Source organism: Nicotiana tomentosiformis, chromosome 9, assembly GCF_000390325.3.
Source record: "Nicotiana tomentosiformis chromosome 9, ASM39032v3, whole genome shotgun sequence".
Lineage (NCBI taxonomy): Eukaryota > Viridiplantae > Streptophyta > Magnoliopsida > Solanales > Solanaceae > Nicotiana > Nicotiana tomentosiformis.
The window spans coordinates 107,063,228-107,081,986 of NC_090820.1; the positions used below are offsets into that span (position 1 = coordinate 107,063,228).

At 35.3% G+C, this 18,759-nt stretch overlaps 2 protein-coding genes across 2 annotated transcripts; both read left to right on the forward strand.

Moving 5' to 3' along the window:
* Nucleotides 1-2,052: 2,052 nt before the first annotated feature.
* On the forward strand, nucleotides 2,053-2,661 carry LOC138899336 (agamous-like MADS-box protein AGL61). Its single transcript, XM_070185497.1, has one exon. The coding sequence runs from the start codon at nucleotides 2,053-2,055 to the stop codon at nucleotides 2,659-2,661; it is 609 nt and encodes a 202-aa protein (XP_070041598.1).
* A 14,309-nt stretch (nucleotides 2,662-16,970) lies between these two features.
* LOC138899337 (agamous-like MADS-box protein AGL61) lies at nucleotides 16,971-17,579 on the forward strand. The gene has a single exon (XM_070185498.1). The coding sequence runs from the start codon at nucleotides 16,971-16,973 to the stop codon at nucleotides 17,577-17,579; it is 609 nt and encodes a 202-aa protein (XP_070041599.1).
* Nucleotides 17,580-18,759: the final 1,180 nt, after the last annotated feature.

An 18,759-nucleotide genomic window follows, 5' to 3' on the forward strand; every position in this document is an offset into this window, starting at 1 on the left:
TTTTGCGGAAAATGTTCAAATATACCTCTGAACTATTGAAAATAGAGCAATTATGCCCTCCGTTTGCATTTGGGTACAAAATTGCCCTTGTCGTTAATAAAGTGGTTTATTATTGCCCCTCCCCACTAACAGACTCTGCATCAAGGACAATTTTGTACCCAAATATAAACGGATGGTATAATTGCTCTAATTTCAATAGTTCAATGGCATATTTGACCATTTTTCGTATAAAATAATATTTTTTTGCTGAGTTGAAAATCTATGTTGGAGAAAAAGTCTTCTTTGTAAAAAAAAAAAAGGGAAAGGAATGTCTTGCCAAATCTTTTACATAGTAATTACTATTATGACGAGAAATCTAACCGGAAAATCCCTCCGGCCAGCTGATCACAACCTCCTGCTTCACTTTTTTTACTTATTATTTTCTTACTAGATCAAATTCGTGTGATTTGATTTTTATATTCTTTGAACTCCTAAGTCCTAGCATGTAAGATAACCATACAATACCCCCATTAAAGGGACTCGTTTCGTCTTCCTATTTTAATTTGCAATCGCATATCGATACATCCATAAGTTACTATCACAAATTCCACTTTTACATTTCTCTAATGTGGGCAATTGGGTATAAAATCGTGCCCTTCTTTTGTACCCCAATGCAAACGGAGGGCATAATTGCTCTATTTTTAATAGTTTAGGGGCATATCTGGACCTTTTCAACTCAGCAAAAAATTATTATTTTATATAAAAAATGGTCAAATATGCCCCTGAACTATTAAAAATAGAGCAATTATGCCCTCTATTTGTATTTGGGTACAAAATTATTCTTGATGTGGAATCTGTTAGCGGGGAGTGGCAAAAGTGAACCACTTTATTAACGACAAGGGCAATTTTGTACCCAAATGCAAATGGAGGATAATATTGCTATATTTTCAACAGTTCAGGGCATATTTGACCCTTTTCCGTATAATAAATTTACTTTTAAGTCTTTCACAAACTTAAGAATTTTGTGGTATGCAATTTGTGTTGATCTTCGTTATATTTAACATTTTCCGTTACAAGTTAAGTGTCAAATTTGTTCTATTGATGTTAATGCATTTCCAAAATTTTAAAATCATAAAACCTGAAAGTTTTTCTCTTCAAATTACATTCACATTTACTTTGTTAAGCACATTAAAATATTTTCTAATTCAAATTAAATTTCGCATCTGGTTAATATTAATTTGAATGCTTGACTTTCACTATTGCTACTAATCTCTATCAGGGGCGGAGCTACGGTATTATTTGCATGGTCGGCCAAACCCAGTAGCTTTTGTTCAAACCCTGTATTTATATTAAAAAATCCAATGAATATATCGTATTGTATTGTATTGTATTGTACTGTATCGTTTGATGAATAAAATGTTTGGATAGATTGTGCCGTTTGTCGTCATTTTATGATATCACACACTAGCAATATGAAGAATAAACTTCCAATATTATAAAAAGAAATTATGATACGGTATATAAAAAGATAGGGTAAATGATAAAATAAAATTATTTAATAATAATAAAGGATCGTTACGTAACGATGGATTTAACGATACGATACAATAAAATTTAATTAACAATCAAAACAAACATCGTATTTAAAGTAACAATACGATACAATACAATGGCTAACAAACATCCAAATGGTAAATTTATTTCTATTTGTGCAAGTAAATAATTTGATTTAGTTACTATAAAGGTTTGAAAGTCTTTGGTAAGTAACTAATGTTCTATCATTTTATGTTCATAATTGTTTATTATTACTTGGTAGATTTAATTAAGTATATTAAATCAGTTACCTTTTTAGTGACGTGCAAATCATATTCTAAGTATCAAATCAATTTAAAAATTTTACTATAATTTTCAATATGAAGAAGATTACTTTCTAGTTTAATATTTGGCTAGAAATTCAATTACTATTGTGAATAACTTCTTAACATGAGTATATAAATACCCATGATATTATCTTTTTCTGTAAGCCACTTTTATTGAAAACAATTGAGCAATAAATTTTATTTTGTTTTAGCAATGGAGGAGGAGAAGAAGATTGCAATAGAGGAGGAGGAGAAGAAGACTGCAGAGAAGAAAACTGCAGGGCGTCAAAAAGTTCCTTTAGTAAAAATAGAAAGGGAAGACCACCGATACGCTACATTCTCAAAGCGCCGATCGGGCTTATATAAGAAAACAAGTAAACTTGTTAGGGAAAGTGGCGCCGATATAGGAATAGTTCTTTCTTCGCCGAGTGGTAATCTATTTTCTCTTTTTCACCCAACGGCTAATATAGTTTTAGATCGTTTTGACAATCCAAATATAGAATTAAACGATACTACACAACTTGTTGCTGCATATTTACATAACAAAGTAAACCAAAGCTGCGATAGGCTTAAAGAGTTTAAAATGAGAGAAAAAATTGCTTCCCAACAAATGCTTTTATTTGATCAGTTGAATGAGACTAGACAAATAGATCAACGGGAATCGATTGACCAATTGAATGCCGATGATATAACCAAGTATGAAGCTTGGTTAAATGGCCTTGTCTTTGGTTTGGACAATCATTTAAAGCAGTTGGAGAATGGAGCTTCATCCTCGTCACAAGCTCCTCGAGAGAATGCAGATAACTCATCTAGTTCTTCGTAGGTGAATCATCTCTAGATAATATCTTGAGTGGTATGCAACAAAAATATGAAAATTTACATTCTTATGATTAGTGTGTGCTTTTATTTTTTCTTTTTCTTTTTTTTTTTTGGTTTCAACGATTGTACGATTGCTTGTACTTTGCTCTATTAATGATATATTATGTTCTTTTATATATCTTGTCTCATATATGTTAGGTTTTTTAATATTGTACTATATATGTATTGTAACACCCTGACCTCTTAGCGTGCTTAGATTATACGTCATGTCAAAATGGTTGGAACAAGAGGGGCGAGGGTTCAATTTAATTCCCATTGAAAAATTATACAGTGCAAACAATAGAGCAAAAAAATAAATTTGTACTTATATTATATATATAAGTTGGTAATTCTGTTGATGCAAGGGAATATCATAGTGAAATGGCAGATAGGGTTCAAAAATTACTTTGTGTTATAGGTACTTATAGGTTCAAATTCTCTGTGTGAGATTTTTTTTACTTATTAAAATTCTCTTATATGAATTCCCGACTCTACCACAATACTACAGTATGACACTATTACGTTATTATTGGTGATTTTTCATCCACAAGCAGTGTCATTTGATTACTACGACGTTATCGACTATGACAATATGTAGGCACAGGTTTTTAAGGCATAATCGTTTGTTGATTTTTTATAATAAGTACTTGACAATTTATATATGCGCAAAAGATTGCTTATACGAATCAGACTGTATTATTGTAACGATCCGGCCGGTCGTTTTGAGTATTATAACCTTATTTTCCCATTTACTGTTCAAGTTATGCTTTATAGTTGTTTTATAACTTACTTGGTTTGGGTCCGGAGGATTTCGGAGTAAAAGGAGACACTTAGTCTCATAATTGAAAATTTAAGTTGGAAAAATTGACCAGATATTGACTTATGTGTAAATGACCTCGAAATTTAATTCTGATGATTCCAATACCTCCGTACGGTGATTTTGGACTTAGGAGCATGTCCGAAAATTTATTTGGAGGTCGGTAGTGGAATTAGGCTTAAATGGCGAAAGTCGAATTTTTGGGAAGTATGACTAGGGGTTGACTTTTTGATATCGTGGTCGAAATCCGATTCTGAAAATTTGAATACCTTCGTTATGTCATTTATGATTTGTGTGCAAAATTTGAGGTCAATCGGACGCGATTTGATAGGTTCCGGCATCGTTTGTAGAAACTTAAAATTTCAAAGATCATTAGGCTTGAATTGGGGTATGATTCATGGTTTTAGCGTTGTTTGAGGTGATTTGAAGGTTCGACTAAGTTCGTATGATGTTTTAGGACTTGTTGGTATATTTGGTTGAGATCGCGGGTGCCTCGGATGAGTTTCGGATGGTTAACGGTTCAAATTCGGACTTAGAAGAAAAAGCTTAAGTTTCTTCCATCTGATGCAATCACCCCTGCGAAAATTCCATCGCATGTGCGAGCCCGCAAAAGCGAGCCTTGCAAGCGCAGATGCGGGCAGAGGGCTGTGAGGCAGTGGTCGCAGGTGCGAGGGAAATTTCGCACCTGCGATGAGCGCAGATGCAGTCCCTTGATCGAAGAAGCGGAGGCAGGCTTAAGTGATTTTTTCGCAGAAGCGGAGCTTTGATCGCAGATGCGGCTCCTTTTAATCGAAACTCCTCGCTAGAATGTTAAAAACAAAGGAGTCCGAGATTTTGTTATTTTTGACATTTCCAAAAGCGGGTGAGGCGATTTTTGAGCGAGAAATCACGTGAAATTTTGAGGTAAATCCCTTGTGATCCTTTCTACCCCATAATATTGAATTATCATCGAATAATTCGACTAGATTACATGTTTTTGAGGTATAAATTGGGGATTTGAACTTAGGGATTTGAAAATAAGATTTGAAGATTTGGAGGTCGAGTTGAGGTCGAATTTTGGTAAAATTAGTATGGTTAGACTCGTGGTTGAATGGGCTTTCGAATTTTGTAAATTTTATCGGGTTCCGAGATGTGGGCCCCACGGGCGATTTTTGAGCTAAATTTCGGATTTATACGGAAAATTAATATTTTCTTATAGAATTAATTCCAATAAATTTTATTGACTGAAATGAATTATTGTGACTAGATTCGAGGTATCCGGAGGATGATTTGCGAGGCAAAGGCATAGCATAGTAAAGAATTTCACATTTTGAGGTAAGTAACAGTTATAAATCTGGTCCTGAGGGTATGAAACCCCGAATTTTGTATCACGTGATTATTTTGGAGGTGACGCACATGCTAGGTGACGGGCGTATGGGCGTGCACCGAGCGGATTGTGACTTGGTCCGTCCCGTGAAACTGTAAAGTTGAATAACTTGTTGTTAGCTATATGCTCTCTATGTGTTAAAGAAATTTAACTGTAAATCATGCTTAGGCTATGTGATAGTGTTGTTGGGACCCATAGAGGTCGCGTACTTGTTGAATTATTTGCTAATTATTGTCTTGTACTCAGTCATGATTTTACTTGCGTATCATACCTCAGCCATTCTTGATTTTGTTGATACACTATGTTATCTTTGTTTGGGCTGATCTTTGTGATTTCCGAGAGCCCGAGAGACTAGAGAGGTTGAGGACTGAGTAAGGCCGAGGGCCTGTCGGCAAGGTAAGGATACTATAGCACGTGAGTTGTCCGTGAAGCACGTGAGTTGTCCGTGCGGATTATGGCGCTTGGGTTGTAGGAGCCCCTCCGGAGTCTATACACCTCCAGTGAGCGTGGGTACCCATTGAGTGTGAGTGCTGAGGGCTAGTAGCCCAGTGAGTGATTATTGTCCTGAGAGGCTGTACTTGCTTTTCGTTTGTTGTTGCACATAGTTTCTATCTGTCATTGTTGTGAAAAGGTCATTTGCTGGAAATTCCTTAAAGCGACGAACTTCTGAAGTTCTGATTTTTCTTTTGAGAAAATGAAAGTTGAAATCTAGTTTTCCTTTTTATAAATAGAGCTGCTTTTTACGAAGTTCTGTATTTTAAAATCTTTTAAAGAAGAGAAGGGTAAGTGTCACGACCCCAAATTCCCTCTGTAGGATGTCGTGATGGAACCTAGTCTCTAAGACTAGGTAAGCCTATCAATGCGGAATAACTGAATATAAATTGAAATTTAATCCTCAATAGTCGAATAAATAAGAACTGCAAATTTAACAATTTCAACTCCCAAAATCCGGTAGGAATAAGTTACAAGCTTCTATGAATTTATTCTCTATGTCTCTATACATCAGAGTCTAAAGCAAATAAGGAAGACAGCATAATAAGATAGAAGGGGAGTCCGGAGTCTGCGGACGCTGGCAGATATACCTCGAACTTCTACATTTGATTTCCTGACCTCGATTTCCTGCCCTCGATTTCCTACTCTCGATTTCCTGACCTTGATTTCCTGACCTCGATTTCTTGCCCTCTATTTTCTGACCTCGATTTCCTTACCTCCATTTTGACCTCGATTTCCTAACCACGATTTCCTGACCATGATTTCCTGACCACGATTTCCTAACCATGATTTTGATTTCGATTTTTTACTCGATTTTGACCTCAATTTTTTGACAGATGAAGGAAACCAGATCAGCCAAAAACCAACAAACTCAACTTCAGCGGTCTCCCAACTTCAATTCTTGATCCGTTAACCATTCGAAACTCACCCGAGGCCCTCGGGACCTCAACCAAATACACCAACAAGTCCTAAAATATCATACGAACTTATTTGAAACCTCAAATCACATAAAACAACGCTAAAACTACGAATCATACCCCAATTCTAGCTTAAGGAACTTAAGAATTTCCAACTTCTACATTCGATGCCGAAACCTATCAAATCAAGTCTGATTGACCTCAAATTTTGCACATAAGTCATAAATGACATAATGGGGCTATAAATATTTTCAAAACTGGATTTGGACCCCGGTATCAAAAATTCAACTCCCCGGTCAAACTTTCCAAAAATTCACTTTTCGCCATTTCAAGCCAAATTCCACTACGGACTTCCAAAAGAATTTCCGAACACGCTCTTAAGTCCAAAATCACCATACGAAGCTACTGGAATCATCAAAACTCTATTCCGGGGTCGTTTACACATAAGTCGACATCCGATCACTATTTCAACTTAAACTTTAAACCTTAGAACTAAGTATTCCAATTCATTCCTAAAACCTCACCGGACCCAAAATAATCACCCCGGCAAGTCACATAACAAATATAAAGCATAAATTGAGCAGTAAATGGGGTAATGGGGCTACAAATTGACTGTAAGGCATGTTAGAAATCATGTTTAGGCTATATGTTGGTACTGCTGGGACCCACATAGGTCGTGTACATGTTGAATTATCTGCTAAATTATTGTTTGGTACTCAGTCATAGTTTACTTGTTTATTTTATCTCAGTCTCTATTGTTCATTATTGATGCATTATATCATCGTTGTTTAGGTTGATTTCATGATTATTGAGAGCCCGAGAGACAAGAGAGATTTATGACTGAGTGAGGTCGAGGGCATGATTGTGAGATATTGATACTATAGCACGTGAGTTGTCCGTGCAGCATGTGAGTTGGCCGTGTGGATCTAGATATTAATACTATAGCACGTATGTTGTCCATGCAGCACGTGAGTTGGTCATGCGGATCTAGATATTTATACTATGGCGCGTGAGCTGTCCGTGCAGCACGTATGTTGGCCGTGCAGATTATAGCGCTCTGGAGTTTGTACACCCCCAGTGAGTGCGGGTACCCATTGAGTGTAAGTGCTGAAGGCTGATAGCCGAGTGGTTGAGCTGTTGTGGCGAGTTGAGTATCTGTTACCCTGAAAAGTTGTACTTGCTTTTCATTTGTTGTTTCACTTAGTTGCTATCTGTCATTGATGTGAAATTCTCTGAAAGATTTTATATCCGAATTACATGAACTTGAACTGTATAAAACTGATTTGACTTAAACTTTTGGAATTGAAAGCATGCCTACTCTCTGCTGGAATTACTGAAAATGAACTGTAACTGTGTAGCTCGTCATTATCTTCAGTTTCTTATTTATTATCGTTACTTGCTGGGTTGGTTGTACTCATACTATACCCTGCACTTCGTGCACAGATCCAGGTATTTTCGGGCATAGCGGGTGTTGATTCTCTCACACGGTTGATTTTTCGGAGATTCAGAGGTATTTGCCGTATTTCGCAGACCTTGTCTCTCTTTCCCTATCTCCTTGTTTAATGTATTTGGTCTTAGACTATTATAGACCGTATTTTCCAGACTTGTATTCATACTAGATGCTCATGTACTCAGTGACACCGGGTTTTGGGAGTGTTTATATTTGTGTTTGTGAGGTTTTCTTCCGCTGAATTTAATAATTATGTTTTTAAATTTAAAAGATAGGGTGGTTTATTGAGATAGTCGGCTTGCCTAGTATTGAGATAGGCGCCATCTCGACATGTGAGATTTTGGGTTGTGACAGATACCCTCAAAACCAGATTTAAAATTGTTACTTACTTCAACCGCAGAAATCCCACTCTGCAATGCCCTTGCCCCTCGAATTAATCTCTAAATACCCCGAATCTAGCCACACGCAATATGATATAATTAGTGTAGGGTAAAAGAATCAATTCCACAAGAGAAATGCAAAATTTTAAGTAAAAATCCGAAATAGGCTCAAACCGGCACCCAGGACCACGTCTCGAAATCTGACAAAAAGTCACAAAATATGAACACCCATCCATTCACGAGTCCAAACATACAAGAATTACTTGAATCCAACCTCGAATCACCTTCCAAAACTCAAAATTTTAGCCTAAGAAGTTTCTACCATTTTTCCCCCAATTTACAACTCAAATCCCTAATTAGATGATGGAGAAAGCCAAAGATTCACGAAATTTAGACCAATCCGGGTTAGAATTACTTACCCCAATGCTTTCCTTGAAAACCCTGGAAAACTCGCCTCTCTCCCAAGCTTCTCAAGTCCAAAAATCGAAAATGAAAGTCCAACCCTCGAGCTGGTTTTTTCTGCCCAGACATACCGCACCCGCGGTCCTCTTGTCACTTCTGCGACGCCGCACCTGCGGAAATTCTATCGCAGGTGCGGATTTCACTTAAAAATCCTTACCTCGCTCCTGCGGTCCCAAGACTAGGCGCAGATGCGGGAATCCATCGCACAAAAATCTTCGCACTTGCGGCTCCTGCCCAGCTCCTTCTTAGCCGCATCTGCGGCTCCTTCTGCGGACTCGCACCTACGGTTCCCACTCCGCATGTGTGTTTCCCCAGTAGCAGCAGCTTCAGCTGCAATTCTTCAACTCTCATCAAGCCTTTAACCACCCGAAATCACCCCGCGGCCTCCAGGACCTCAACAATCATACCAACAAGTCATATAATCCCATGCGAACTTAGTCGAACCTTTGAATCACTCAAGACAACATCCAAACACCGATTACACCTGAACTCAAGCCTAAGGGACTTCTAAACTTTCATATTCCACAAACGATGCCGAAACCTACCAAACCACGTCCGATCGACCTCAAATTTTACACACAAGTCACAAATGACACCACGAACCTACTCCAACTTCCAAAAATCCAATTCGACCCCGATATCAAAATTTTCACTGCCGACCAAAATCACAAAAATTCCAACTTTCGTCAATTCACGGACCTCCAAATCACATTTCTAAGTCCAAAATCACCTAACGGAGCTAACGAAGCCATCAAAATTCAAATCCAAGGTCGTTTACACACAAGTCGACATTCGGTCATCTTTTTTCAACTTAAGCTTCCAATTAAGCGACTAAGTGTCTCAATTCACTCAGAAACCACTCCGGACCCGAACCAACCACCCCGGAAGGACATAATACAGTTGTAAAGCACAAAAGAAGCAGAAATAGAGAAAACGGGGCTATAACTCTCGAAACGACTGGCCAGGGCGTTACAGTGATGACACCAGACTTCAGCAGCAACAGCAACTCTCCAAGTCCAAGTTCCAAATCCATTTTTTATTCGAATCTCACCCGAGACCCCCGGGACCCCGTCCGAGTATACCAACAAGTTCCACAACACATATCGAACCTACACGAGGCCCAAAATCACATCAAACAACACTGATTCTACGAATCGCAGCCCAATTCAAGCCTATTAAAACCATGAACATCCGACTTCCAAAACCTATGCCGAATCATACCAAAACAATTTCGATTGACCTAAAATTTTGTACACAAGTTATAAATGACATAACGGACCATGTCCAACTTCTAGAATAGAAATCCGACCACAATATGAATAAAGTCAACTCCCAGTCAAACTTCTCAACCTTCCAAACCTTCAACTTTCTAACTTTCGCCAATTCAAGCTGAAACAATCTACGAGCCTCCAAATCAACATCCACACACGCTCTTAAGTCCAAAATTATCATATGAACCTATTGGAACTTTTAAATTTTGGTTCCGAGATAGTTTACTCAAAATGTTGACTCAAGTCAAACTTGACCACCTTAGGCCACTATTAAGGAACTAAGTATTCTGATTTCAACTTGAACCCTTCCAAACCTAAACTAACCATCCCCGTAAGTTATAAAGCAGTAAAAATACATACGGGGAGTCTTAATTAGGGGAATATGAATCTAGAAATCAAAACAACTGGTCGGGTCATTACACACGAGGTCTTTCCCCTAGTAACTATAAGTATATGTACCTGATCAAACTACTCCCAGAGTTGTTCCTTTGCACCTGGTTCATAGTTGTTCAAGCATTAAAAATCTGCTTGATTATCTAACATGCTTGCTTAGGCACTAGCACTTGTAAAAATTGTTGTCCTTTGATGTAGTAGGAGTTGATCCATTTAATCCATAATTTATCTTATTTAGCTTCCATATCCCAACACACTTTGGTAATAGCAGCTTTGTCCCACAATTGAATATTTACTAGATTCAGGCCTCTACTAGACTTAGGAGAACAGATCTTCTCCCATGAGACCAGGGCCTTCTTAGTAATATTATTGGCAACATACCAGATATAGCTCCTATAATAGGCATCAATAAGCTTCAGCACTTTGACAGGAAGTGGCAGCAGCGGAGCCCAGTAGGCTTGAATGCCAAATATCACACTTTGCACTAGTTGTACCCTCACTGCATAAGATAGTTTCTTAGTTATCCATGAGGATATTCTTTCCACTATCTTATGAATAAGAGGCTGTCATTGGATCATTGAGATATTTTTAGTTGATAGTGGTATGCCTAAGTATTTGAAAGGCAGTTATCCATATCCATATCCCAAGTGTTGTAGAATTCTATTTATTTTAGGTGGAGAGACCCCTCCAAAGTACACAGAACATTTTTCCAAGTTGGCTTTAAGTCTTGATAATTGTGAGATGTTGCTGAAACATCTATGCATAGCAGCAACTGATGGTAAGTCTCCTCTTGTAAACAATAGTAAGTCATCAGCAAAGCTTAAATGTGTGATGTCCAGTTTAGCACACTTTGGATAGTATTTGAAGTCTTTGTTTCCTTTCAGTCCACTTAGGCTTCTACTTAGGTACTCCATGACAATAGCAAATAGGAAAGAGGGATAAGATCCCCTTGTCTAAGTCCTTTTGCAGCATCAAATGGAACAATAGTCTTCCCATTTATCAATATAATATAATTGATTGTCTTGACACATTCAAGAATCCAGCCAGAAAATTGTGTAGGGAAGCCCAAAGTTCCATTACTTGTTCCAAAAAGATCCACTCCACTGAGTCATAGGCTTTTTGTAGATCAATCTTACACCTGTCAGAAGTATGCTTTCTTGTATAAGACTTGATCAATTCATGGGCAAGGATAATGTTATCGGCAATTCTTCTCCCAAGAATGAAATAAGGCTGATTTGCACTAATTATAGATGCAATAATTTTCTGCATTCTTGCTACTAACACCTTAGAGGTGAGCTTATAGAGTAGGGTACAGCAAGCAATAGGTCTGAAATCCTTCACAGTAATAGGTTTATCAACCTTAGGTACTAATGTTATAGTGGTACAATTTATGACCTTGTGCATTCTACTAGAGGTAAAAAATTCTTTTACAGCTTCACTAACTTCCTCCTTAATAATGGGCCAGGTTTTCTTAAAGAAATGGGCATTGTAACCAACTACCCCTGGTGCCTTGTCATCATTAATAACATGTAAACCTTCAAATATCTCTTGGTCATTGACTTTTGCACAGAGCTGAAGTCTTTAATGTTGTGAGAGGGTAGGTCCTTGCCTCATGATCTCCCTGTTGATAGCGGGAAGAGTCTAGGCAACAGTTCCTATCAAGGATTCGTAGAACTCATAATTTCATATTTTATCCTTTCAGAATCATTTAGTGTCTGTCCATTCAGAGATGTGAGCCCTTTGATTTGCTTTTTTTGAGTCCTTTCCTTCATTATAGCAGATAAATAGTTGGTTTTTGAATCTCCAAGTTTAATCCACTTAGCTCTAGACTTTTGCTTTAGCACATTTTTCTCTATGAGGAGCCATTTTTCCATCTGATGAAGAGTAGCTTTCTCCTGGTCTAGTAGGTAGTCTGTACATTGTGTTATAATCTGCTCCTCAATACCTTGAAGTTCATCTCTATCCTTGTCAATCTTAGCAGTAATAGTTTTGAATTCTTCATTGTTCAATGCCTTGAGTCTAGGCTTTAAAGCTTTTAGCTTCAGTCAGATATTCTTCATTCTCCATTCTGCTAAATTCTGAATCCATACATCATGCACTAGCTATAAAAAGTTAGCATGGTCTGCCCAAACATTTAAAAATCTGAAAGGAGTTTCCCCAGACCTAGTAGTTGTGCAGATTGATAGCAACATAGATGAATGATCAGACATTAGGGGCAGATCATATTCAGTTTGCATATTCCCCCATTGCATCATCCATTCAAAATTTCTAAAGACTCTGTTTATTCTACTACTAACTATATCTGGTCCATGTTGCTTGTTTGACCAAGTATAATAGTCGTCTTTTCATGACAATTCACTAAGCTACAATGCTTGAATACAGTTAGAGAAGTCCTGAGTTTCTGCATATGTTATAGGATTGCCCAGCAATCTATCTTGAGGATAAAGCACAACATTGAAATCTCCGCATATTATCCAAGGTGCAATTATGTTTGCAGCCAAAGTTTGCATGAAATCCCATAATGCTTTCCTTTGCTCAGTCAGTATTGAACACATGCAATGTTCTTCTTGTGACATTGTCAAAGTGTCTTTCAGATGTAATTATTTAAGGGTATTTTGGTCTTTTCAGGAAGTAAATTGTCATTGGAAGAAAGTCACTTTCTGAAATAATATTTACATTCTTCTCAGATATGACTCTCACGATTTCTTGTCCCTCAGCCTTTCAATAAGCTAAAAATATTGGTTTTTCTCTTCTTTCTGATCCTATTTGAACGCATTATTAATTTGAATTTTGTAAAACCCTTTCCCACTCCTGTACGTATTTTTTTCACTTCATATATTAACCTTCTTAAAAATTATGTTCACCAAAGCGTCTCTGAAAAGTGTTGTATGAACTTATTTATGTCCCATCATAATCATGTAAGTTTGAATTTATTATATACAAATCATTGACTATTCAGTTTCAAAATTTTAATAGGAAAATAACTATCGTATAGCGCTCTCAAAATAGTAGCGAAAAAAGTGTATATCTTTTGTTTATATATACATTTTCGTATGTTATATACAAAAATATATATATATAAATTTTATGTACTTTTGCGGCTATCAAATGTAAATAATTTCGACCGCAAAATTTAGTACTGACATGAATTTAAGGAGAACCCATCCATATATGTGTGTGTATTATATACATATAATAAATATGTTTTATACACTTTTTGAGCATCGAATACAATTAGTTTCGAACAACCGGCCATTTTGTGTTTTGTCCAAGTTTTTAACCTTGAAAATCCTCATGAGAATTCCTTCTTTTACAAATTTTATCAAAATTTTCTAGTGAAATATTTATATTTATCGCGAAAAGTTAGCAACTAACTTATAGATGTATTTACAATCCCCGTGTAATGTACTTGCAAATAAAATATTTCCAAGTAACTTTCAAGGGGTTTATATATCAGCAGATAATAAAAGCAGATAATAATTACCAATGAAGTTATTTACAGTGATTTTTTGTTGGCATGAAAATCCACAAGAAGCTACTTTATTTGCATGTTTTTTTATTATGATGGCCAGAAAAAAACCCTTGTAATATGCAGTTTTCAAAATTTAGGATCAAAGTTGAATTCCCTTGTAAAAAGAAGTATGATATATGGGAAAGCTTCTATCGTTAGTTAAAAATGGCAAATTTAGCCCATTTTCGTAACGATAATGGTAGATCTAACCCCAATTATTAGAAGAGGGCAATCTGAATCATTTCAGAGTTCATGTTATATTTGGTAATTTGCCCATTATAAATGAATTAAAAGTCAAAATCTAACTCTTAAGATTGGAAGACCGAAAAGAATCTTTAAATATTTTTCCTATTCAACTATTAGAAAAGAATTAATTCATAAATTTAATGACGTCATTTACGGCCATGCACACGTCACTACTATTGTATTTACGGAGTCACCTCACAAGTCAACTAAGAATATGAATATCAATATAAACGACATAAATATGTTGACTCTTTTGTAATCCGGTATTAGATACATTGCGTTAACTTCTTTCCAATACTATATATATATAGTTGTTCGCGAATTAATCATTGATTAGTTGATTAGTTGTATATCTGTAACGATAAAAGTTGTTTCTTCCTGTATAAACTAAAATCACATTATTCAAGAGAATAACATTGATATTATACTTTTTCTTTCACATTATTCAAGAATGTAAAATTACTGTATAAATTTGACAGTTTACGTCTTTATCGGTTCCTTTGAAAAGTTTTATATATTTATTTATTTGATAAAATCCACATATTTGCAAGTTTTGCTTATTTCAAATCATATTTACTTTATTTCAGGTTGCTATTCATACTTGCGGACAAGAGAGCGATGATAAGAAGATACAAATATCATAAATCTTGCAAGGTATCTTCTTTAACTTTTCGTATTTAATTTGTTTTATATTATTTCACTTGGATCTATTTATATTAAGAATAAATATGTGTTCTTTGTGTAAGACAACAATTTACTCAAGTCTCTTCTGTGATTTAATACGGTTTCTAGATCTAATAATTAACATGTTTGCACAAAATTTGCAAAAAATTTTCTAATTAGACCGGGGATATCTATTAATTTCTATAATCACGACGTCTTTTACGAAGGCAAAATGGTATTAATGTTTCTTCGTATTTTGCGGAAAATGTTCAAATATACCTCTGAACTATTGAAAATAGAGCAATTATGCCCTCCGTTTGCATTTGGGTACAAAATTGCCCTTGTCGTTAATAAAGTGGTTCATTATTGCCCCTCCCCACTAACAGACTCTGCATCAAGGACAATTTTGTACCCAAATATAAACGGATGGTATAATTGCTCTAATTTCAATAGTTCAATGGCATATTTGACCATTTTCCGTATAAAATAATATTTTTTTGCTGAGTTGAAAATCTATGTTGGAGAAAAAGTCTTCTTTGTAAAAAAAAAAAAGGGAAAGGAATGTCTTGCCAAATCTTTTACATAGTAATTACTATTATGACGAGAAATCTAACCGGAAAATCCCTCCGGCCAGCTGATCACAACCTCCTGCTTCACTTTTTTTACTTATTATTTTCTTACTAAATCAAATTCGTGTGATTTGATTTTTATATTCTTTGAACTCCTAAGTCCTAGCATGTAAGATAACCATACAATACTCCCATTAAAGGGACTCGTTTCGTCTTCCTATTTTAATTTGCAATCGCATATCGATACATCCATAAGTTACTATCACAAATTCCACTTTTACATTTCTCTAATGTGGGCAATTGGGTATAAAATCGTGCCCTTCTTTTGTACCCCAATGCAAACGGAGGGCATAATTGCTCTATTTTTAATAGTTTAGGGGCATATCTGGACCTTTTCAACTCAGCAAAAAATTATTATTTTATATAAAAAATGGTCAAATATGCCCCTGAACTATTAAAAATAGAGCAATTATGCCCTCTATTTGTATTTGGGTACAAAATTATTCTTGATGTGGAATCTGTTAGTGGGGAGTGGCAAAAGTGAACCACTTTATTAACGACAAGGGCAATTTTGTACCCAAATGCAAATGGAGGATAATATTGCTATATTTTCAACAGTTCAGGGCATATTTGACCCTTTTCCGTATAATAAATTTACTTTTAAGTCTTTCACAAACTTAAGAATTTTGTGGTATGCAATTTGTGTTGATCTTCGTTATATTTAACATTTTCCGTTACAAGTTAAGTGTCAAATTTGTTCTATTGATGTTAATGCATTTCCAAAATTTTAAAATCATAAAACCTGAAAGTTTTTCTCTTCAAATTACATTCACATTTACTTTGTTAAGCACATTAAAATATTTTCTAATTCAAATTAAATTTCGCATCTGGTTAATATTAATTTGAATGCTTGACTTTCACTATTGCTACTAATCTCTATCAGGGGCGGAGCTACGGTATTATTTGCATGGTCGGCCAAACCCAGTAGCTTTTGTTCAAACCCTGTATTTATATTAAAAAATCCAATGAATATATCGTATTGTATTGTATTGTATTGTACTGTATCGTTTGATGAATAAAATGTTTGGATAGATTGTGCCGTTTGTCGTCATTTTATGATATCACACACTAGCAATATGAAGAATAAACTTCCAATATTATAAAAAGAAATTATGATACGGTATATAAAAAGATAGGGTAAATGATAAAATAAAATTATTTAATAATAATAAAGGATCGTTACGTAACGATGGATTTAACGATACGATACAATAAAATTTAATTAACAATCAAAACAAACATCGTATTTAAAGTAACAATACGATACAATACAATGGTTAACAAACATCCAAATGGTAAATTTATTTCTATTTGTGCAAGTAAATAATTTGATTTAGTTACTATAAAGGTTTGAAAGTCTTTGGTAAGTAACTAATGTTCTATCATTTTATGTTCATAATTGTTTATTATTACTTGGTAGATTTAATTAAGTATATTAAATCAGTTACCTTTTTAGTGACGTGCAAATCATATTCTAAGTATCAAATCAATTTAAAAAATTTACTATAATTTTCAATATGAAGAAGATTACTTTCTAGTTTAATATTTGGCTAGAAATTCAATTACTATTGTGAATAACTTCTTAACATGAGTATATAAATACCCATGATATTATCTTTTTCTGTAAGCCACTTTTATTGAAAACAATTGAGCAATAAATTTTATTTTGTTTTAGCAATGGAGGAGGAGAAGAAGATTGCAATAGAGGAGGAGGAGAAGAAGACTGCAGAGAAGAAAACTGCAGGGCGTCAAAAAGTTCCTTTAGTAAAAATAGAAAGGGAAGACCACCGATACGCTACATTCTCAAAGCGCCGATCGGGCTTATATAAGAAAACAAGTAAACTTGTTAGGGAAAGTGGCGCCGATATAGGAATAGTTCTTTCTTCGCCGAGTGGTAATCTATTTTCTCTTTTTCACCCAACGGCTAATATAGTTTTAGATCGTTTTGACAATCCAAATATAGAATTAAACGATACTACACAACTTGTTGCTGCATATTTACATAACAAAGTAAACCAAAGCTGCGATAGGCTTAAAGAGTTTAAAATGAGAGAAAAGATTGCTTCCCAACAAATGCTTTTATTTGATCAGTTGAATGAGACTAGACAAATAGATCAACGGGAATCGATTGACCAATTGAATGCCGATGATATAACCAAGTATGAAGCTTGGTTAAATGGCCTTGTCTTTGGTTTGGACAATCATTTAAAGCAGTTGGAGAATGGAGCTTCATCCTCGTCACAAGCTCCTCGAGAGAATGCAGATAACTCATCTAGTTCTTCGTAGGTGAATCATCTCTAGATAATATCTTGAGTGGTATGCAACAAAAATATGAAAATTTACATTCTTATGATTAGTGTGTGCTTTTATTTTTTCTTTTTCTTTTTTTTTTTTGGTTTCAACGATTGTACGATTGCTTGTACTTTGCTCTATTAATGATATATTATGTTCTTTTATATATCTTGTCTCATATATGTTAGGTTTTTTAATATTGTACTATATATGTATTGTAACACCCTGACCTCTTAGCGTGCTTAGATTATACGTCATGTCAAAATGGTTGGAACAAGAGGGGCGAGGGTTCAATTTAATTCCCATTGAAAAATTATACAGTGCAAACAATAGAGCAAAAAAATAAATTTGTACTTATATTATATATATAAGTTGGTAATTCTGTTGATGCAAGGGAATATCATAGTGAAATGGCAGATAGGGTTCAAAAATTACTTTGTGTTATAGGTACTTATAGGTTCAAATTCTCTGTGTGAGATTTTTTTTACTTATTAAAATTCTCTTATATGAATTCCCGACTCTACCACAATACGACAGTATGACACTATTACGTTATTATTGGTGATTTATCATCCACAAGCAGTGTCATTTGATTACTACGACGTTATCGACTATGACAATATGTAGGCACAGGTTTTTAAGGCATAATCGTTTGTTGATTTTTTATAATAAGTACTTGACAATTTATATATGCGCAAAAGATTGCTTATACGAATCAGACTGTATTATTGTAACGATCCGACCGGTCGTTTTGAGTATTATAACCTTGTTTTCCCATTTACTGTTCAAGTTATGCTTTATAGTTATTTTATAACTTACTTGGTTTGGGTCCGGAGGATTTCGGAGTAAAAGGAGACACTTAGTCTCATAATTGAAAATTTAAGCTGGAAAAATTGACCAGATATTGACTTATGTGTAAACGACCTCGAAATTTAATTCTGATGATTCCAATACCTCCGTACGGTGATTTTGGACTTAGGAGCATGTCCGAAAATTTATTTGGAGGTCGGTAGTGGAATTAGGCTTAAATGGCGAAAGTCGAATTTTTGGGAAGTATGACTGGGGGTTGACTTTTTGATATCGGGGTCGAAATCCGATTCTGAAAATTTGAATACCGTCGTTATGTCATTTATGATTTGTGTGCAAAATTTGAGGTCAATCGGACGCGATTTGA